Here is a 22,332-nt window from a genome sequence, read left to right on the forward strand (position 1 = left end):
TGCTGTTATCTTCACATTACTGGATGGGCTCTCTACTGGATACAGCTGCTTCTTTTCTTGTAAGCTCAGTGAAGTAGGGGTTCTTCTCATGTAAGTGATAAATAGCAATCATATAGGCCACCGGCTTTTTGTAGATACACTGCACCGTATAGCAAAGCCAGGGGATTCGGGGTAACACCTTTCAGACACCTTTCACTTACTATTGAGGACAATACTTTTGTTCATATACACTGTAGTGTGGGGGCTTGTGGACTACTTGTATTACCCCAGCAGTCAAGCCAAAAAAAAAAACTTTCATGATTCAAATAGGGCATGTCATTTTAAAAACTTACCAATTTACTTTTATCACCAATTTTGCTTTGTTCTCTTGGTATTCTTAGTTGAAAGCTAAACCTAGGAGGCTCATATGCTAATTTCTTAGACCTTGAAGGCCGCCTCAGCATTTGGCAGTTTTCTTTCTAATGACACGGTGAGTCCACGAATCATAATTACTGTTGGGAATATCACTCCTGGCCAGCAGGAGGAGGCAAAGAGCACCACAGCAGAGCTGTTAAATATCACTTCCCTACCCACAAACCCCAGTCATTCTCTTTGCCTGTGCAAGGAGGTGGTAAAGTTTTAGGTGAAGATTCTTCAATCAAGAGTTTGTTTTTTTTAAGCAGAGCAGGTTGTTCTGTTTTTTTTCTTCATAAATGGAAAGAGTCCACAGCTGCATTTATTACTTTTGGGAATTCAGAACCTGGCCACCAGCAGGAGGCAAAGACACCCCAGCCAAAGGCTTAAATACTCCTGTGTCAGAAGTTTGTTTTCATCTCTTATGGAGGGTAGTACTCTTCGACATGAGACAGGAGTTTTAAGTAATCCTGTCAGTGTCTCAGTGAGGGCTTGGATGAAAGTTTGAGTCTGGATATGCAGGAAGAGTCTTTCTGCGAAACCATCCCGACTCATTTTAACAACTCCACAAGCAATCGGCGTTGTCAAACTTCGCTTCGCTGCCCGCTTTCTTCTCTCAAGTCCATGGCGGAGGCGAGGCTACTATCCGCCACACTTGAAGGGCTGTGTTCCTGTTCCACAGCGTAGATTCCGGTAGGCAAGTTCCCTACCACTCCCTACTACTACTACACATGCGGGTAACCCAGGTTATGTGTTTCCATTTCTCGGAGGGTGGATTGTTCCCCCCGGAGGTTGTGGCACGTTTTCGCTTTTACATACTTTTGACACTTGCGTGTCTGCAAAGTCCAGATGTTTATTTGCGATTGTGCTCATGTCCGATTGCCCCAGGTCTCTCGGCCACTGGAGGGCATGTGCAGTTCCCTGTGAGTGTAACTGTTCCTGAGTGTTGTGCCTTTCGTTACAGACAGGCTCGCCTTTGTGTCTTACTCAGACACATATTTTAGCTTTTTGGGGACCCTATCCTTCTCGGTTATGGGACTCATCAGTCTCCTTGGAATTGCTCACCTCGTTAAACATGGGGGGATGAAGTAATCTCCTTTAAGTCTTGTTATCGAGATCCTTCCCAGTTTTGTTGGAAGAACAGGGTTTCCGTTAGGCCTCTTTCCGCCGGCAGGGCGGTGTTGCTTTAGGAAATTGTCCTTTGTGGACTTGTGGTTCTCTTCTTCATTGAGACCTCTTGGATTGTCCGTTCGCCTTCGGGGGACTTGGATTCCCTTCGGCAGTTGGTTGTTCCTTTTTCGTGACATTAGTCAGGGGGGTCCTTTTGGGCTCCGGTTAGGGGTCCTTTCCCGGTGTTGGGAGTGCTCTGCATCTCTTTCTTTGGATAGAAGAGGTCCTAGTGGTTTTCCACTTATATGGTTCAGGTATTGCCATCCAGGTGGCATCCATGCCCATGTTTTACTGTACTCTGACATCGAATCTGAGGTGATGTGGAGGCTTGATGTTGCTCTGTTTGGGTGTCTTGTCCTCACTGTTCCCCTTGTGTCTGGAGCTCGTGGCTAGCTGGACAGCTAGATCAGCATACTAATGCTCTGTGGCTACTCTGTACTGTTGCAAACTGTGGGTTGCTAGTTCGATCCCCGGAGATGTCTACTCAACCTTTCCTCCTTCCGAGGTTGATAAAATGAGCAGCGCCTTGTGTCCCTTTCGGGGGATTAGCCGCACTTTTAAAGCACAATCATGTTAATGTTGCTTGTTAGCTCTAGTGTCCTTTTATGGCCCTGACTCTTTGGAGTGTTGGGCTCCTGCGAGGGGTGGTCTTTTCCCTTGGGTCGGGACTTGCAAGAGCTTCTTGCTCTTGTTATCCGGGTTATTCTGGATTTTTCCCTGGGAGGTCTGTTTTTTTATATCAGACGAGGGATTTATGTTCCTGGAAAATTGTTTAATCTAAACATTTTTGGGGCCCGGGCTTCTTGATCTTCCGGTGGTCGAAGATTTTACTCTGCGTTTTCTCTTTGTTTATCCTACTGTGGGATGTTACCGGACCTTATGATCCTAGGACTGACCTGGGGGTTCCAGTTTCCAGGTTACTTGGGCTTAGCCCTTGTTCTGGCTGTTCTGTTTTACAACTTGGCCAGATTTTCTGAGAGCCGGGGCTCCTTGGGGCTTGTCTTGTGCCGGAAATACGGTTCCCTTGGGACAGCAAACTAACGTGACCTGATGGTGAGCTTTCCTGCCTATCAAACGGAGGGTTTGTGGTTGCTCAGCTGTCACTTTTGTGCCTGGTATATGTGCTAGGACGAGGGTGCTTTAGGGGTTCATCCATGTTCGTCAGTGATGTGGCCTTGTGTCCTCTCGGTTCTTCTACGACTTTCTGTCTTATGGGCAGATGGTTATCGACGCTCTCCTCTTCAGGGGGCTCGGTGTCCTCCTCCTTACGGAGGTGTAGTTCTTTTTTTAAGGGCCTATCCTATGTTCGGGAGGTTGGAGCAGATGTTTTATCTGGTTAGGGGATTGGTCTGCTCATTGAGTTGTTCCTTTCCATCTGGGGAGTTGCTAGCTCCGCATTGAGACTTAGTCGGGTGGCCTTGCTAGATCCCTTGGGTCTATAGTTTGCTCGATTGTCTTTAGATTGAAGTGGCTGTGCCCATTCTTCCGCCCATTTTGGGGCCGGTTTTGGGGTTCCTTTCGGTTCCCTTGCTTTTAGATCTGCCGCTGCTTGGGATGGTCCGGCTAGGTGTAAGATCTGAGATCTGTTGTTCATCCTCAGGTCTTGGGGATGACTGTAGACCTTTTTTTAGAGGTTCTGTGTCTCTCCCTTTGTGATCTGTGGGTAGGCTTGACCATCTGGATTGCCTGGAGAGTGTCCTCTGTCTGGAGGTTGGGCAATTTGCTATTTCGTTCGGCCGCTTCTTCCTTACGGATAGTGTTTTCTCCCTGTCCTCCTATGGATGGCAGCGTGTTACTGGACTCAGACGTTTATTCTGAGTTTGCTATTTGTAATTTTCTGTTTGCTTAGTTTCTGAGTTCTGACTTTTGAGGACTTTGTCTTCATCTGGGGTTTGGTTGGGTTGTGGTTTGTTCAGGCCTGGTGCCCTCAGAATGGGTCGCCTACTGTACCCTCCCGTTTTTGCATTCCGTGTCCTCTATAGCTTGGGTATTGTTTTCCCAAAAGTAATGAATGCAGCTGTGGACTCTTTCCATTTATGAAGAAAAACTTAAATTATGCTTACCTGATCATTTTCTTTTCTTCAGATGGAAAGAGTCAACAGCTCCCCACCCATATTTTTTTCTGTGGGGCGTCTTTATTTTTTATTCTTCTGGCACCTTTTCACACTGGTATTTCTTCTACTGTTCCTTGTTTATCGGCAGAATGACTGGGGGATGAGGGAAGGGGGCAGAGAATTTAAGCCTTTGGCTGGGGTGTCTTTGCCTCCTTCTGGTGGCCAGGTTCTTATTTCTCCAAAATAATAAATGCATCTGTGGACACTTTCCATCTGAAGAAAAGAAAATTATCAGGTAAGCATAATTTAAGTTTTTTTCTGGGGTCTAGCTGTGTTCCACGTCAGTCTATTCAGTAGAGCTGTGGTGGCTTTTAAGCATTTGGAAACTGGTGGGGTTTAATTCTCACTGTGCCTTCCATGTCTGGTGCTGCCCTATCCTGAATGCCTGATTAGGTTTAGTCGGTCTTTCGTTGTTCCACGGGTCTATGGGGGGGAGGAAGCATTCTCATATCTGTGAGCTGCCCTGCTGCCGGGCAGATTGAACTCAAGTAAGTGCCTGTTTTTTACTTTCTTTGCTGCAAAAGAAGGTTATGGCACTTTTCTGGGGATGGGGACTGTAAAACCTATGTGGGTTTTTTTATTAGGCAGTATGTGAGCACTGTGAGACACTTTGAGAGGAGAGGCTCTGTGTTTGCTGCAGCGGTTTTTGCTGCGTGTGTTTTGTTTAATACGGCTTTTTTTCAGTATGAGTTATGGTGGCCGGTCTGTTGGTAACGCCCATGAATAGGAGGGGCGGTTTTCTGAGGCGGCAATTAAGTTGTACGCCTTTCCGGAGCTCTGTTTGGGTGTTCCGGTCTGAGGGGAGGTTGCTTGTGGTGTTTGCAGATAAAACGCCTTGGGGCTTCATTGCACTTCTGTTGAATTTTGGGTCTGGATCGGCTTCAGTAGGTCAGGTAGGCACCTCAGCAGGGTGTGTTGAGGTAAGGAGGCTGCCTGTTTTAGTAGTATTTAGTTAGGTGTTTTTTTGTTTTGAAAAGAAAACAGAATTTTTGAAAAAAAAAAAAAAAGTTGTTCTTTTAAAATTTAAAGGGACAGTAACGTTTTTTATTTTTAAATTTTGGGAAGCCAGTTTGATTTATTTTGGGTCAAGATGGATCAAGAGGCTTTGCAAGATGTTACATGTAGCTTATGCTTTGACTCTAATGTGGAACCTTTTTGTTCATCATGTATTGATAGGACATTACATTATAGGGATAGACTTTTTGAATCTGAGCCATCATTAGCTAAGGCGGGTGCTGTTCAGGGGTCTCCCAGTCAGGCGGATGCTGTTCAGGGGTCTCCCGTTTCTCCTCAAATGTCCCATACTTTAGTGTCTACTCATGCAGTGCCCAGTGTTTCTTCAGTTTCTCCAGTTGGGGTTTCCTTGCAGGACATTGCTACCCATATATCTTCTGCGGTAACTGATGCCCTGGCGGCTTTTCCCATGCTACAGGGGAAGCGTAAAAGGAGGTGTAAGGATTCAGTTAGTAAGGTGACTGAATCAGGTGTGACTATGTCGAATGTTTCTTCCCATAGGTCTGAGGGGGAGGATTCTTCTATAGTGTCTGAGGGGGAAGTTCCTTCTTCTGATGCTGAAGTTGTAACTTTCAGGTTTAAGCTTGAGCACCTCCGGGTGTTACTCAAGGAGGTTTTGGCTACTTTGGATGACTCTGACGCCTCTGTAAATGTAGTCACTCCTAAGAAATCTAGTAAGCTGAACAAATATTTTAATGTTCCTTCAGCGGTGGAGGTATTTCCTGTTCCAGACCGTGCTTCTGAGATTATTGCACGGGAGTGGGAGAAGCCTGGGATTCCTTTTTCCCCTTCTCCAATTTTTAAGAAGATGTTTCCAATTGCTGATATATATATATATATATTAAGGAGTCTTGGCAGACGGTTCCCAAGGTGGAACAAGCAGTTTCCACTTAGGCTAAGAGAACCACTATTCCCATAGAGGATAGTTGTTCTTTTAAGGATCCTATGGATAAGAAGTTGGAGGCGTTGCTTAAAAGGATGTATGTTCACCAGGGTTTGCAATGGCAGCCTGTGGTGTGTATTGCTACTGTCACTAGCGCGGCAGCATACTGGTTTGATGCATTGTCTGATACTATTCAGACTGATACCCCTCTTGAAGAAATTCAGGATAGGATCAAGGCTTTGAAGTTGGCCTTACAAGTCATTAAGTTGGGTGCAAAGATATCTGGCTTTGCTGTTCTGGCACACAGAGCCTTGTGGTTAAAGTCTTGGTCTGCGGATGTGTCATCTAAGTCTAAGCTTTTATCAATTCCTTACAAGGGTAAAACCTTGTTTGGGCCTGGTTTGGCTGAGATTATTTCAGATGTTACGGGAGAAAAAGGTAATTCTCTCCCTCAGGATAAGAGAAATAAGCAGAAAGGGCGTCGGAGTAATTTTCGTTCCTTTTGAATCTTTTCAGGTAAGCCTTCCCCCTCCTCTTCCAAGCAGGAGCAGTCCAAGTCCTCCTGGAAGTCCAATCAGTCTTAAAACCGGGGTAAGCAATCTAAGAAGCCTGTTACTGACTCAAAGTCAGCATGAGGGGTCTGCCCCCGCTCCGGGAGTGGATCGTGTAGGGGCAGACTTTCCTTTTTCGCTCAAGCCTGGATTCGGGATGTTCCAGGTCCCTGGGCGGTGGACATAGTTTCCCAGGGATACAAATTAGAGTTCAAGAACTTTCCACACAGGGGCAGGTTCCTTCTCTCAAGATTATCTGTAGACCAGATAAAGAGAGAGGTGTTCTTACGTTGTGTCCAGGATCTTTTCGACCTGGGAGTGATAGTTCCTGTTCCAGTACAGGAGCAGGGTCTGGTATTCTATTCCAATCTGTTCGTAGTTCCCAAAAAGGAGGGAACTTTCAGACCTATTTTATCTCAAGAGCGTAAACTAGTTCCTCAGAGTTCCGTCTTTCAAGACGGACACTATTCGTTCCATTCTTCCTTTGGTTCAGTAGGGTCAGTTTATGACCACAGTGGATTTTAAGGATGCGTTTCTGCATATTCCCATTTACAGGGACCATCACAAGTTTCTGAGATTTGCGTTCCTAGACAGACACACTCAGTTTGTGGCTCTTCCATTCGGTCTTGCAACAGCTCCCAAAATTTTTCTCAAAGGTCCTGTGAGTGTTGTTGAAGGTGCTTCGGTTGCGGGGTGTTGCAGTGGCACCCTATCTTGATGACATTCTGGTTCAGGCGCCATCTTTTCAGCTAGCAAGCTCCCACACGGAGTTGTTGTTGTCTTTTCTGCACTCCCACAGATGGAAGGTAAATTTAGGAAAAAGTTCCTTGATTCTAGCTACAAGGGTGGTGTTCTTGGGAACCATAATAGATTCTCTAGCACTGAAGATATTTCTGACAGAAGCCAGAAGAACAAAGATCTTCAACTCTTGTCTTGCCCTTCAGGCCTCTCCTCGACCATCAGTGGCTCAGTGTATGAAGATTATTGGTCTGATGGTGTCAGCTATGGACATCATTCCATTTGCTCGGTTCCATCTCAGGCCGCTGCAATTATGCATGCTCAGGCAATGGTATGGAGATTATGTGGATCTGTCTTCGCGAATTGTTCTGGATCAGGCAACAAGAGATTTTCTTCCGTGGTGGTTGTCTCAAGATCTTCTCTCCCAGGGAACCTGCTTTTGCAGACCTACCTGGGTGATCGTGACCACGGATGCCAGTCTGCTGGGATGGGGAGCTGTCAGGGACTAATTAAAGGCTCAGGGTTTATGGACTCTGGAGGAGTCGGTTCTTCCCATAAATATTCTAGAGCCGAGGGCAATCTTCAATGCTCTTCTGGCCTGGCCTCAGTTAGCTTCAGCCCGGTTTATCAGGTTTCAGTCAGACAACATCACGTCAGTGGCTTACATCAATCATCAGGGAGGAACTCGGAGTTCCATGGCTATGACAGGTAGCCAAGATTATTCAGTGGGTGGACACTCACAACTGCTGTCTGTCTGCGATCCACATTCCAGGGGTGGACAATTGGGAAGCAGATTTTCTGAACAGACAGACTTTTTATCCGGGGGAGTGGGAACTTCATCCGGAGGTGTTTTCCGGCTTGCTTCTCAAATGGGGACAGCCGGAGTTGGATCTCATGGTGTCTCGTCAGAATGCCAAGCTTCCGAGGTACGGGTCGAGGTCAAGGGCTCCTCAGGCTGTACTGATGGATGCTCTGGTGGTTCCTTGGAATTTCAGTCTGGCATACGTGTTTGCTCTCCTTCCGCAGGTCATTGCTTGGATCAGACAGGAGAGGGTGCCGGTGATTCTTATCGCACTGACGGGGCCTCGCAGAATCTGGTATGCAGATCTGGTGGAGATTTCATCTCTTCCACCTTGGAGACTTCCGCTGAGGAAGGACCTTCTACTTCAGGGGCCCTTCCTTCATCCAAATCTCGTTTCTCTGAAGCTGACTGCGGGGGTTTTCTGAGGCGGTAATTGAGACTTTGATTCGGGCTCGTAAGCCTGTAACTAGGAAAATTTACTATAAGATATGGTGTAAATATCTGTATTGGTGTGAATCCAGAGGGTTCCCTTAGAGTAGAGTTAGGATTCCTAGGATTTTGTCTTTTCTGGAAAGCGCAAGGGTTTGAAAGCTATGGCTACTTCTCTTTCCTTTTAGCTGAGGAGTGTTATTCGTTTGGCATATGAGACTGCTGGACAGCGGCCTCCTTAGAAAATCACGGCTCATTCCACAAGGGCTGTTTCTTCTTCTTGGGCTTTCAAAAATGAAGCGTCTGTGGAACAGATTTGCAAAGCTGCCACTTGGTCATCTTTACACACTTTTTCTAAACTTTACAAGTTTGATACTTTTGCTTCGGCTGAGGCTTCTTTTGGGAAAAAGATTCTTCAAGCAGTGGTGCCTTCTGTTTAGTCTACCTGTCTTGTCTCATCCACCAATAAAAAAGTGCTGTCCAGAGTTCTGAACCAAGAAAAAAGCTTAAATGCCTTCTTTTTCAAATAAAGATAGCAAGAGAACGAAATTAAAATTAATAGGAGTAAATTAGAAAGTTGCTTAAAATGGCATGCTCTATCTGAATCACGAAAGAAAAAATGTGGGTTCAGTGTCCCTTTAACAGCTTTGCTGTGGTGCTCTTTGCCTCCTCCTGCTGGCCAGGAATGATATTTCCAACAGTAATTATGATGATCCGTTGACTCACCGTGTCAAGAAATAAATAAATTTATCAGGTAAGCATACATTTTCTTTTTCACCACTATAGGGCGTTAGTTCATATGTTTTATATAGATAACATTGAGCTCATGCACGTGAATTTACCAAGGAGTGAGCATTGATTGGCTAAAATGCAAGTCTGTCAAAATAAGTGAAATAAGGGGCAGTTTATTATTATAACTGTGTTGGTTATGCAAAACTAAGAAATGGGTAAGTAAGGGATTATCTTTTAAAACAACAAAAAAACTGGTGTTAACTGTCCCTTTAAAACCATTATATATATATATATATATATATATATATATATATATATATATATATATATATATATATATATATATAAAATTCGAAAGAGAGAGAACAGAAGCTGGAATAACTTCCATGCATGTTCATTTTTATTGTAACTCCTCAGGGTGCACATTCTTTTTGCACACTATGCCCCTTCACAGAGAAAAAATATCCTGAAGCATATCAGTCTGACCCTGCCCAATGACAGTCCAGCGCCGAAATACCAGGCAATTCTTCTCTGAACAAGGGAAGCATCAACCCCAGACGATCGTTTCGGCCTCCTATGGGCCTCGTCAGTGAGGTGCAGTTGTATCTCTCTAAGGGCAAGTGTGCATGGAGTCCACGTCTGGTTTCCCCATTACTCTTAGGGTGATATATATAATTTGTGAGGGTATGTCTCTTTAAGAAACCGGCAATTTGCTTTATTCACTTAATGCTTCTTAGCGGCTGGTGCTGGTCAGCTCCTTATATCAAAGGGAGACCTTTTACGATGTTTGAGGTTATTTTTGGATTTTTTTCAACAAAGTTGAAGGGGGATCTGTTGCGGGCTGTTTTTCCCGCTGGGAATTGATGCCTTTTTTTCCGTTTTTTTTTTTTTTTTTTTTTTGACGGTTGCCATTTTCAGCAGACTTGGAGACATTGAGGAGCTTCTCAACATTTTTTCCATACTGGGGTCAGTCTTTTCTCTCTGGAGGGGATAAGTACCCTAGATAACTGCTGAGGGAATTATTGTCTGTTGGGAGTAAGCTATTTCCCTCATACTGTTTTTATTTAAAGGGACAGTCTACACCAATCTTTGTATTGTTTAAAAAGATAGATAATCCCTTTATTATCCATTCCCCAGTTTTGCATAACCAACACGGTTATATTAATATACTTTCTTTTACAAAGATATGACGAGTCCACGGATTTCTTCCTTACTTGTGGGATATTAACCTCCTGCTAACAGGAAGTGGCAAAGAGCACCACAGCAGAGCTATATATATAGCCCCTCGCTTCCCCTCCACCCCCAGTCATTCTCTTTGCCTGTGTTATACTAGGAAGAGGTAAAGTGATGTGTTAGTTTTAGTTTCTTCAATCAAGAAGTTTTTATTTTTTAAATGGTACTTGTGTGTACTATTTTCCTTAGGGGGATATGGAAGAAGTTTTCTGCACTGAGGTTGATGATCTTAGCAGACGTAACTAAGATCCACGTTGGTTCCCACAGAGTGCTGAAGGTAGTGTAAGAGAAATCTTCAGAGTGGAGAACAGCTGCATGCTATAAGCATTGAGGTATGTTCAGTCTTTTTTCTGAGGAGACCTGTTATATCAGAATGGCTGACATTTTATTCTTTGCTAAAAAAGGGGGTTAAAGTAGACCTGATTTTAAAAAAAGGGGTGTTACTTTAAATCCTTTACTAAACATTTTTCATTTGACATATTGGGTGTTTGTAAGGGACACTGGGAGAGGCAGCTCGTTATCTTTATTGTGTTTTATGACAAGGGTTGCAGCATTACAAGGCTGTTTCTTGGGATGCGGTGTTACGGATTTGTTTGTTGATCGTCCTTGATGGGCGGGGCCTATTTTTCGCGCTCTCCGACACGCAGTATACTTTGACTCAGAAGGCAACAGGCATGAGCTCCGGTTAGGCCTAAACTTATGCTCTGATGACTAGTTCGTGGTAGAGTCGTTTTTCCAGTACTTTAAGGGCAGGTCTTTGTCTTTCCTCCCTATCTGTCTCCTTTTCTCTGCTCGGCTATATGTTAAACTGAGTAATACAGGGTGGTGAAAGAGGCTAAAAGCTCTTGTTGTTTGGGGTTCTTTGCCTCTTCCTAGTGGCAGGAATTCAATCCCACATGTCAAGGCTCGTGGACTCAAATTATCCTGAAAGAAAATAATTTATCAGGTAAGCATACATTTTGGGGCTTTTTTTTGTGAAACTTTTTCTGCAGGTCATTTTGAAATTTAAATAAATATTAAATTAGGCAGTTACACTGAAGCACCATCTTCATTGGAATGTGTTGGTTAACTGGAGAATAAAGCAATTTTTAAAGTTTTATAATATAGTGCAGCAGTTGAAATTGCATTGCAAATTAACTGCAAAGGGGAAAAAAAATTACTTTTTGAAAAGTCTCTAATAAATCCGCTTCCTTTACTCTTATTCTAACATTACATGATTATAAGGTAAAATATTGTAATAAACAAGGTGCATTGCTCACAAGAATTTGTAACATTCAAGAGTTTTACAAACCGGTTAAAATAAAAAAGGGGGAAGGGGTTGAAAAAAATCCCAATCAATGTGCTCCTTCTTTGTAACGCTGCTCTATAATCGACTGTTCACTTCAAATACCATTCAATCTGGATGCACTGTGCTAAGGAAAATTTACACAGTGCAGCCACAGCACAGCGCTGTTTGAAGAGAACAATCTGATGTTGAGCAGAGCTGCAAACCGAAAGCGCTAATGGTTCCTGCATGTGTCCCATTCTTTCTGCAGACATATACTGCATTTTCTGCAATGACATCTCAGAACACATCATGTTCTGCCTTTTGGTTCACCACTAGTACATTTTCCCTACTTTGAATGTTTCTGTATAATTTTTAGTTTAAGTAATACACAATGCTTTCATTTTTAAAGAGTCCCCTTTAGTGTCCCCACTACTAAGGTCAGGGTCACAGGCCTGTAGTTAATAGAATCATCCCTACTTTTATTTCTGTGAAGAGCTTGTAATGAGGCAACTAACAGACATTTTCTTAAAACTTTTCAGTAATCTCTCCAATTTTTACATTTCCCTGTTCTTATGATCCTGCTGTTTTTAAATGCACTTTTCTTCTTACATCAAGGTGAACCAATTCGGCCAATTGATCCAGCAGCTTGGATCTCTCACACAGCAGCAATGACTGGTACTTACCCTGCTTATGGCATTAGCCCATCCATGAGTACAATTACCTCCACCAGCTCCTCCATCACCAGCTCCATTCCAGAAACAGAACGTAAGTCTCATCACATTGTGTCCTTCTTGATATTTGACATATTTCGTCTGTATCAGACGGAGAAAATGAATTGCTCATCTCACCTGTCTTTCTGTACCAAAAGTAAAGGCATATGCAAATTATCTTCCTATAACTTGTACCCTGGTAGATATATTGACTTTATTTGCTGTTTATGTTCATAAGTGTTGGTAGCTGTTGGCGAGTATTTTTTTTTTTTTTTTTTTTTTTTTTTCCAGTGGGGGCAAATAATCTTTTTTTTTTATTCTTGTGTGGGTAGGTAATGAGTATTATGTAAAATAGGTTAGGGAACTTTACAAATTATTGGTCATCTTGTCCACAACTGAGATTTTATACCTGTTCAGGGGCGGAACTACCTATATTGGTGCAGCAAGTGCAGTTGCACCAGGGCCAAGTGCTGGTGGAGGCTCATAACAGCCAGTCTATACAAATTGTCATTATCTATGTGTAATTACTCATTATCATTTTACAGTGCAGCTTATCAGTGTATACAGCATATTCACATACATACACACACACACACACATATATATATATATATATATATATATATATTGTGACAGAACCCAAGGCATAGTAATGGAAGGTGTCTATATTCCCTCAAAAGTGCTGCAGTGCGGGGTATGGTCTGACAACCCCAGGGAGAATTGTTATGGTTGTTTGCCACATAGAGAAAATATGTGATTTATTTCTGGGTCCCTGGGGTGGAGTATTTGGAGAGTAGGGTGGGCCAGTGCTCCACCCCGCAGTTTGCAGGTAGCACATTATGTCAAAAAGTCCAGTCCAGGAATTCTGTCTGACTCAGCTAGCTACTCACCTGCATGTGGTAATTGACAGCAGGTGCTAATAAAATCCCCAGTCAGGGTTTGAGAGGTAGATTTGCCAGCAGTAAAGGAAAACTGCAAACACTCTCCTGAGAGACAGAGGAATTATCTCTAAAGGACAAAGTTTGAAAGGTCTGTGCAATATTACTTTTGTGAAAAGCTACTTAGTGCAGACAGTTGTACTTGTTAGTAAGTGCTCAGTGGAGCAAGCCTCTTTTGTTTTGTTTATGTTTATTTTGCCTGTTTTTTGCCAGACCTGATAATAAACAGACTGTATTTTATAAAGCTACAACCTTGTGTGGTGTTTCCAGCTTTAAGGACTGTGTGTTTCCAAGATCCTAGGTCACATATGGTGGAGAATGCGGGCAACATACTGATAGTCTGTTAAGGAAACAATACCACACTTAAAATGGAGGAAGTTGTAAAGGCTTTACTACAGGCTACGGCCTCACAGCAACAGGCCACTGCCACACAGCAGCAAGCTACTGCCAGCCAGCAAGAAAATATTGCAGTGCTACAAAAACTGGTATTAACACAAAGAGAGGAACAGCAGAATATCACAATTACCATGCAGCAGGAGATTCGAGGCCTATCTGAAAGACTGGGCAGGTGTGCTGCAGAAATTCCACACAGTTCTAAGACTCTGAGAGTGAGTAACTATTTGCAAAAGATGGTGGCTACAGATGATGTGGAGGCTTACCTGATGGCTTTTTAAAGGACAGCCGAAAGAGATGGGTGGCCTGCGTCTGAATGGGCAAGTCTCATTGCGCCATTTCTGAGTGGAGAACCTCAGAAGGCATATTATGATTTGGAGCCTGAGCAGGCCAGTGACTATAAAAAGCTAAAAACAGAAATCTTGGCCCGCCTGGGAGTAACGACAGCAGTAAGGGCCCAGCGATTTCACTCCTGGACTTACAGTCAAGACAAAGCCGTGCGGTCACAGATGTTTGACTTGATACATCTTGCCAGGAAATGGCTACAGCCAGAGGTCAACTCAGCTAGTCACATTGTGGAACAGCTCGTGATGGACCGGTTCCTGCGAGGATTGCCTGTTTCCTTGCGGCGGTGGGTCAGCCAGAGTGAACCTAAAACTGCTGACGGTCTAGTTGCCCTGGTGGGACGCTATTTGACTGCCGGAGAGTTTCTACAAATCCCCAACCAGGAAAGACCTAGAACCCCGAAGATCCAGAGTCCCAGTAAATTGGGTAAGACTGTTCCAGGGAAAAGGGGGTATCGGGAGGAGCAGATGGGTTTTTACAACCCGAGGGACATTACAGCAAGGGACAAGAGTTTTGTGAGGCAGGAAGGGTCCACAATAGCCTCAAAGATGTTGTCTAATGCTAATATTAAATGTTTTCAATGTAAAGAGTATGGACATTTTGCAAAGGACTGCCCTGAGAATGATGTTGCTATGGAATGTAATGTTGGCAATATGAGAGACAATTATTCATTGTACTCTCGCTCAGTATATGTAATTACCAAAAATGATTGTTTAAATGGCCACCCTTGGTGTACTGTAAGGGTGGAGGGAAATGAAATTAAAGCTTTGCTGGACTCTGGTAGCATGGTTACGCTCATAGACAGGGGTCTGTTGAGAAATACTCCTATTGATAATTACCAGAACCTAGATATTGCTTGTGTCCATGGGGACATACACAAGTATCCAACTGCTAAAGTACTTATTGAAACTCAAAATGGCCCTATAAATCATAGAGTTGGTTTAGTGGATAAATTAGTCCATGAAATGATAATAGGCAGAGATTTTCCCCATTTTTTGAATCTATGGGATGCTGCTGAGGAAAATTCACCGGATTCAGTAGAGGGCGCTGTTTGTGACTTTCCCTTTTCTGATTTATTGGGGGATGACTTAGACAAAATAACTCCTGCTAGAGGGAAACACTCAACCCCTATGGAAACCCTAGTTGGAGGTAATACTGAACAGAATAATACAGGTCAATCTAATATATTTGAACCTGATGTAGAAATAACTGACCTAGAGGTTAGCCCAAGTAACTTTAGGGCTGCACAATGGGAGGATCCAACTTTAGCTGCGGCTAGAAACTATATTTCCATAAGAAATGGCACCCCCATTAATACTGATAAAGCACTCACCTATCCATACTTTGAAGTGGAAAATGATTTATTGTACAGAGTTGGGAAAAAGGAGTCTGTTAGACAGCTGTTAGTACCCCAGGCATATCGACACACTGTATTAAATCTGGCACATAGCCACATACTTGGGGGGCACTTGGGGATTGAAAAAAACAGAGAGAGAATTCTTAGGAGGTTTTATTGGCCAGGTGTAATGGCATCTATCACAAATTATTGTTCTTCTTGTCCTGAATGCCAATTAACTGCCCCTCTTACAGCATACCGTAGCCCCTTGGTGCCCTTACCCATAATTGAGGTCCCATTTGAACGCATTGGTATGGATTTTGTGGGTCCTCTTGTAAAGTCTGCAAGGGGGCACCAGTATATATTGGTAATAGTAGACTATGCTACACGTTACCCTGAGGCAATACCCATGCGTACTACTTCAGCAAAAGCAATTGCTAAGGAGTTAATGTTAATGTTCAGCCGTGTTGGGATTCCCAAAGAAATATTAACAGACCAAGGCACTCCATTTATGTCGAGAATTACAAAGGAGTTGTGTAATCTTCTTCATATAAAGCATCTGAAAACATCCGTATATCACCCACAAACTGATGGTCTGGTAGAGCGATTTAATAAAACACTAAAGGCTATGCTCAAAAAAGTAATTGATAAAGATGGAAAAAACTGGGATTTCCTTTTGCCTTATTTAATGTTTTCCATCCGAGAGGTCCCTCAAGCTTCTACTGGGTTTTCGCCCTTTGAACTTTTGTATGGAAGACACCCCAGAGGGCTGCTAGACATAGCTAAGGAGACTTGGGAACAAGAGTCAACCCCTCACAGAAGTGTGATTGAACATATAACTCAGATGCAGGATCGGATGACAGCCATTATGCCCATAGTTAGAGAACACATGGAAAATGCCCAACAGCACCAGCAGAAGAGCTATAATAGAAATGCCAGGGTTCGTGTGTTTAATCCAGGAGACAGAGTACTAGTCCTGGTTCCCACTGTAGAGAACACATTTTTGGCAACATGGCATGGGCCATATGAAGTCATTGACAGAGTGGGGGAAGTAAATTACAAAGTAAGACAGCCTGGGAGGCGAAAGGAGGTACAGATTTACCATGTGAATTTACTTAAACCATGGAAAGAAAGAGAAACACTTGTGGCTATAAAAACAGCAGACCTCCCTACAATGGAGGAGCATGAACCCATAGTCAATATCTCAGAAACCCTGACTATCCACCAGAAGAGGGAGGTAACAGACTTCATCAGATTAAATAAAGATGTTTTCTCCTCAGTCCCAGGAAGAACTACGATAATAGAGCATGACATTGTCACTGAACCGGGAAAAAGGATAAATCTAAAGCCATATAGAATACCTGAAGCCCGGAGGGAAGCAATCAAATTGGAAGTAAAGAAAATGCTCGACCTTGGGGTAATTGAAGAATCCCAAAGTGACTGGAGTAGCCCAATTGTGCTTGTACCAAAGCCTGATGGCACAATCAGGTTTTGTAATGATTACCGGAAGCTGAATGCAATATCCAAGTTTGATGCATACCCCATGCCAAGGGTTGATGAACTTGTGGAGAGACTCGGGAGAGCCAGGTACCTTACCACATTGGATTTGACCAAGGGTTATTGGCAAGTGCCGCTTACAGGACGGGCAAAGGAAAAGACTGCCTTCTCTACTCCAGATGGGCTCTTCCAATACAAGGTGTTACCTTTTGGCCTACATGGTGCTCCAGCAACATTTCAAAGAATGATGGACCGGATCTTAAGGCCAAATGCTCATTATGCTGCAGCTTACTTAGATGACGTGGTCATACATAGCGAAGATTGGGAGTCTCACTTGCCAAAAGTGCAAGCTGTCCTTAATTCCATAAGAAATGCCGGTCTGACAGCAAATCCGAGTAAATGTACCATTGGCTTGGAGGAGGCCAAGTATCTTGGCTATTCCATTGGAAGAGGAATAGTAAAGCCACAACTTGCTAAAGTTGAAGCCATAAGGAATTGGCCACGACCTATGACGAAGAAACAGGTCAGAACATTTCTTGGGCTTGTTGGCTACTACAGAAGGTTTATCTCCAACTTTGCTACTATAGCGAGTCCTTTAACTGACCTCACTAAAGCAAAAGCTCCAGTAATAGTGAAATGGTCCTCTGAAGCTGAACAGGCATTTCAAAATCTCAAGGAAGCCATCTGTAGACAACCAGTGTTAGTCACCCCTGATTTTTCAAAGGAGTTTGTTTTACAGACGGATGCCTCTGATGTAGGGCTTGGAGCAGTGCTTTCCTAGGAAAGTCAAAGTGAAGAGCACCCAATACTATACCTGAGCCGTAAACTTCAACCTAGAGAAAAGAACTATTCGATTGTTGAAAAGGAGTGTCTAGCAATTAAATGGGCTGTTGAAACTCTCAAATATTATTTGTTGGGCAGAAAATTTAGACTAGTTACTGATCATGCACCTCTCAAATGGATGAGTCAAAATAAGGATAATAATAGTAGAGTTACACGCTGGTTCCTTAGTTTGCAACCCTATCTCTTCTCAGTAGTACACAGGGCAGGAAGTAAACAGGGTAATGCTGATGGCCTTTCATGTATGCATACGCTTTTGGCCATGGTCGCTCACCCCACTAGGTCTGAGCTGGCGGGGAGGATGTGTGACAGAACCCAAGGCATAGTAATGGAAGGTGTCTATATTCCCTCAAAAGTGCTGCAGTGCGGGGTATGGTCTGACAACCCCAGGGAGAATTGTTATGGTTGTTTGCCACATAGAGAAAATATGTGATTTATTTCTGGGTCCCTGGGGTGGAGTATTTGGAGAGTAGGGTGGGCCAGTGCTCCACCCCGCAGTTTGCAGGTAGCACATTATGTCAAAAAGTCCAGTCCAGGAATTCTGTCTGACTCAGCTAGCTACTCACCTGCATGTGGTAATTGACAGCAGGTGCTAATAAAATCCCCAGTCAGGGTTTGAGAGGTAGATTTGCCAGCAGTAAAGGAAAACTGCAAACACTCTCCTGAGAGACAGAGGAATTATCTCTAAAGGACAAAGTTTGAAAGGTCTGTGCAATATTACTTTTGTGAAAAGCTACTTAGTGCAGACAGTTGTACTTGTTAGTAAGTGCTCAGTGGAGCAAGCCTCTTTTGTTTTGTTTATGTTTATTTTGCCTGTTTTTTGCCAGACCTGATAATAAACAGACTGTATTTTATAAAGCTACAACCTTGTGTGGTGTTTCCAGCTTTAAGGACTGTGTGTTTCCAAGATCCCAGGTCACAATATATATATATATATATATATATATATATATATATATATAGTGCTTTTTTGTAAAAGAAAAGGTAGCAGTACTCCAAAAAAAAAAAAAAAAAGGTGCGATACTCATTGATTGATTGATATATTCTGCTCAGTAACTTTGAGAAAAGCAAAGGGACAATATTATTTATAATATTTGATGTATTTTTCAGCCCCCCTCTTGTGAAAACTAGAGTATTTACATGATGATTACTAATATTACCTATTATTAGTTGGCAGAGGTGGGGGTACTCAGTACTGGTGAGTACCCCCACAAAAAATGCCATATATATATATAACGCACTTATTGCTATCAGTTATTATTTGCACTAGGACCTTCTGAGTAAGTCTGTTACTGTACCTGTCATTTATGCTACTAAAACAGAGACAGATGGTGGTCAGACACCAACCTGGCACCTCTGTTAGGGGAGAGTTATAAATAATCTGTTATGTTTGCAGTAAGGTTTTTTTTAATTGGACACTCTGTCTTTAACCCCTTAAGGACCAAGGACGTACAGGGTACGTCCTACAAAACTGTAACTTAATGACCAAGGACGTACCCTGTACATCCTCAGGGTTTTCAAACGCTGGAAGTGATCGTGATCGCTTCCAGCCGCTTTCATTTTATTTGTAGTAATGCCTTGATATTGAGGCATCCTGCAAAAACATTTTTTAGGCATCCGATCCAGAGAGAGCCACTCTGTGGCCTTCTCTGCATCGGCCAGTGATGGTGCCGATCGTTGGTGGGTGGGAGCCATAGCAGGGAGGTGGGTGGGCAGCCCATCATTGGTCTATATCCGGATCCTGTCCACTGGAGGGCATGCGCACACTACATTAGTTAACATAACAGTACAATCAAAGAAGGGAGAGGGAGGGAAAATGTTGGGAAAGTGATCTGGGAGGAGGGTAGAGTATTGAGGGGGGGCAGCAACACTACATTTTTTTATTATTATTTTTTTTTACAACAAAAAAAGACAACATTTTTAGGAAAACTGGGTACTGGCAGACAGCTGACAGTACCCAAGATGGTGGCAAATAGGTAGAGGGGGGAGGGTTAGAGAGCTGGTTGGGGGCTAAGGGGGGATAAAACACTGATGAATATATATATATATATATATATATATAAATATATATAAAAGGCTTTTATTTTAGTACTGGCAGACTTTCTGCCAGTACTTAAGATGGCGGCGACAATTGTGAGGTGGGGAAGGAAAGAGAGCTGTTTGAGGGGGGCCAGGGAGGGATCAGTCAGGTGGGAGGCTGATCTCTACACTAAAGCTAAAATTAACCCTACAACTACCTAATTAACCCCTTCATTGCTGTGCATAATACAAGCGTGGTGCGCAGCAGCATTTAGCGGGCTTCTAATTACCAAAAAGTAATGCCAAAGCCATAAATGTCTACTATTTCTGAACAAAGGGGATCCCAGAGAAGCATTTACAACCATTTGTGTCATAATTGCACAAGCAGTTTGTAAATAATTCCACAAGCAGTTTGTAAATAATTCCAGTGAGAAACCTAAAGTTAGTGAAAACGTGAACAATTTTTTTTATTTGATCGCATTTGGTGGTGAAATGGTGGCATGAAATATACCAAAATGGGCCTAGATCAATACTTTGGGTTGTTTACTAAAAAAAAATATATACATGTGAAGGGTTATTCAGGGATTCCTGACAGATATCAGTGTTATGTAAATAGCAAAGTACTACTTGTACTTGCAAAAAAAGTAAAGAACATGTAAACATTGGGTATTTCTAAACTCAGGACAAAATGTAGAAACTATTTAGAATGGGTGTTTTTTGGTGGTTGTAGATGTGTAACAGATTTTGGGGATCAAAGTTAGAAAAAAATTAGTTTTTTTCCATTTTTTCATCATATTTTATATATTTTTTTATAGTAAATGATATGATGAAAATAATGCTATCTTTAATGGCGAGAAAAACGGTATATAATATGTGTGGGTACAGTAAATGAGTAAGAGGAAAATTACAGCTAAACACAAACACAGCAGAAATATAAAAATAGCCCTGATTCTTAAGGGTAAGAAAATTTAAAAAATGTTCTGGTCACCAATAAAAAAAAATAAAGCATTTCAACCTTGGGCAGTATAGGTCAAACCTACATCAGCGACCAATTTTATTCTCTCATCAAATTTACCATGATGAGATCCTGTGTTAACGAGGTGTTCCATGGTGAACTTTCAGATAAGTTTATTAAATATTTTAACAGACTATATGTTAAATTATATACATTGGTGAGTTGTGGAAGCAAAAATATGTCTGCATCACTATCGGCGTATTAAATGCTGTTAGCACCCCACAGTTGTCCCTCTCTTGCTACTTTCATTTTCATTCTTTATTGATGTGTCTTATTTACAATTTTACCATTCCTCTTCCAGGATTTGATGACTTTCACCTGTCAATACACAGTGATATGGTGACCATTGTGAAAGCCATGAGTTCCAGCGAGTCTGGTCTAGAGGTTCGTGACAGAATGTGGCTGAAGATCACCATCCCCAATGCATTTATTGGTTAGTACTCTGGTTGAAGACAACTCTCTTTGTGACAGAATTAATATAATGGGAATAAAACCTCAGTATTTCAAACCAAGAATGATAGGGAATGGAACATGACACCAGCTCAGTTGATTTTAAAGTACCACTAAATACAGTCGAATATCATAATCATTAAATGTGTAATAAAAAGACAAAGCAAAAGCACTTTTTTAGTTGGAGTAGTAGATTTCTTTCTGACAAGTTTTAAAGTTGGTTATATTTTCTCTCTTACTGCATCATGTGACAGCCACTAGCCAATCACAAAATGCATATACATATATTTCTCTTTTTAAGTGTATCCAGTCCACGGATCATCCATTACTTGTGGGATATTCTCCTTCCCAACAGGAAGTTGCAAGAGGATCACCCACAGCAGAGCTGCTATATAGCTCCTCCCCTCACTGCCATATCCAGTCATTCTCTTGCAACTCTCAACTAAGATGGAGGTCGTAAGAGGACTGTGGTGTTTTATACTTAGTTTATTTCTTCAATCAAAAGTTTGTTATTTTTAAATGGTACCGGAGTGTACTGTTTATCTCAGGCAGTATTTAGAAGAAGAATCTGCCTGCGTTTTCTATGATCTTAGCAGAAGTAACTAAGATCCTTTGCTGTTCTCACATATTCTGAGGAGTGAGGTAACTTCAGAGGGGGAATAGCGTGCAGGTTTTCCTGTAATAAGGTATGTGCAGTTAAAATATTTTTCTAGGGATGGAATTTGCTAGAAAATGCTGCTGATACCGAAGTAATGTAAGTAAAGCCTTAAATGCAGTGATAGCGACTGGTATCAGGCTTATTAATAGAGATACATGAAAGTGTATTTTAAAACGTTTGCTGGCATGTTTAATAGTTTTTTACATATGTTTGGTGATAAAACTTATTGGGGCCTAGTTTTTTCCACATGGCTGGCTTGAATTTTGCATAGAAACAGTTCCCTGAGGCTTCCCACTGTTGTAATATGAGTGGGAGGGGCCTATTTTGGCATTTTTTTTGCACAGCAAAAATTACAGACACAGACATCCAGCTTCTTCCTGCATGATCCAGGACTTATCTGAAGGGCTCAAAAGGCTTCAAAAGTCGTATTGAGGGAGGTAAAAAGCCACAGTAGAGCTGTGGCAGTTGTTGTGACTGTTTAAAAAACGTTTCTCCAACATAGGTGTGTCCGGTCCACGGCGTCATCCTTACTTGTGGGATATTCTCTTCCCCAACAGGAAATGGCAAAGAGCCCAGCAAAGCTGGTCACATGATCCCTCCTAGGCTCCGCCTACCCCAGTCATTCTCTTTGCCGTTGTACAGGCAACATCTCCACGGAGATGGCTTAGAGTTTTTTAGTGTTTAACTGTAGTTTTTATTATTCAATCAAGAGTTTGTTATTTTGAAATAGTGCTGGTATGTACTATTTACTCAGAAACAGAAAAGAGATGAAGATTTCTGTTTGTATGAGGAAAATGATTTTAGC

The 22,332-nt window shown here is 42.4% G+C and overlaps 1 protein-coding gene across 4 annotated transcripts in view; it reads left to right on the forward strand.

Annotated features, from left to right (window-relative positions):
• DVL3 (dishevelled segment polarity protein 3) overlaps positions 1–22,332 on the forward strand; it is a 569,022-nt gene that overhangs the window by 475,636 nt on the left and 71,054 nt on the right. For all 4 annotated transcript variants that reach the window (XM_053710326.1, XM_053710324.1, XM_053710325.1 and 1 more), the window contains 2 exons: positions 11,942–12,091; positions 20,721–20,852. In XM_053710326.1, coding sequence (XP_053566301.1) covers positions 11,942–12,091; positions 20,721–20,852 — 282 coding nt within the window. The remainder of the gene's footprint in view (positions 1–11,941; positions 12,092–20,720; positions 20,853–22,332) is intronic.

This window comes from Bombina bombina, chromosome 4 (genome assembly GCF_027579735.1).
Source record: "Bombina bombina isolate aBomBom1 chromosome 4, aBomBom1.pri, whole genome shotgun sequence".
Classification (NCBI taxonomy): domain Eukaryota; kingdom Metazoa; phylum Chordata; class Amphibia; order Anura; family Bombinatoridae; genus Bombina; species Bombina bombina.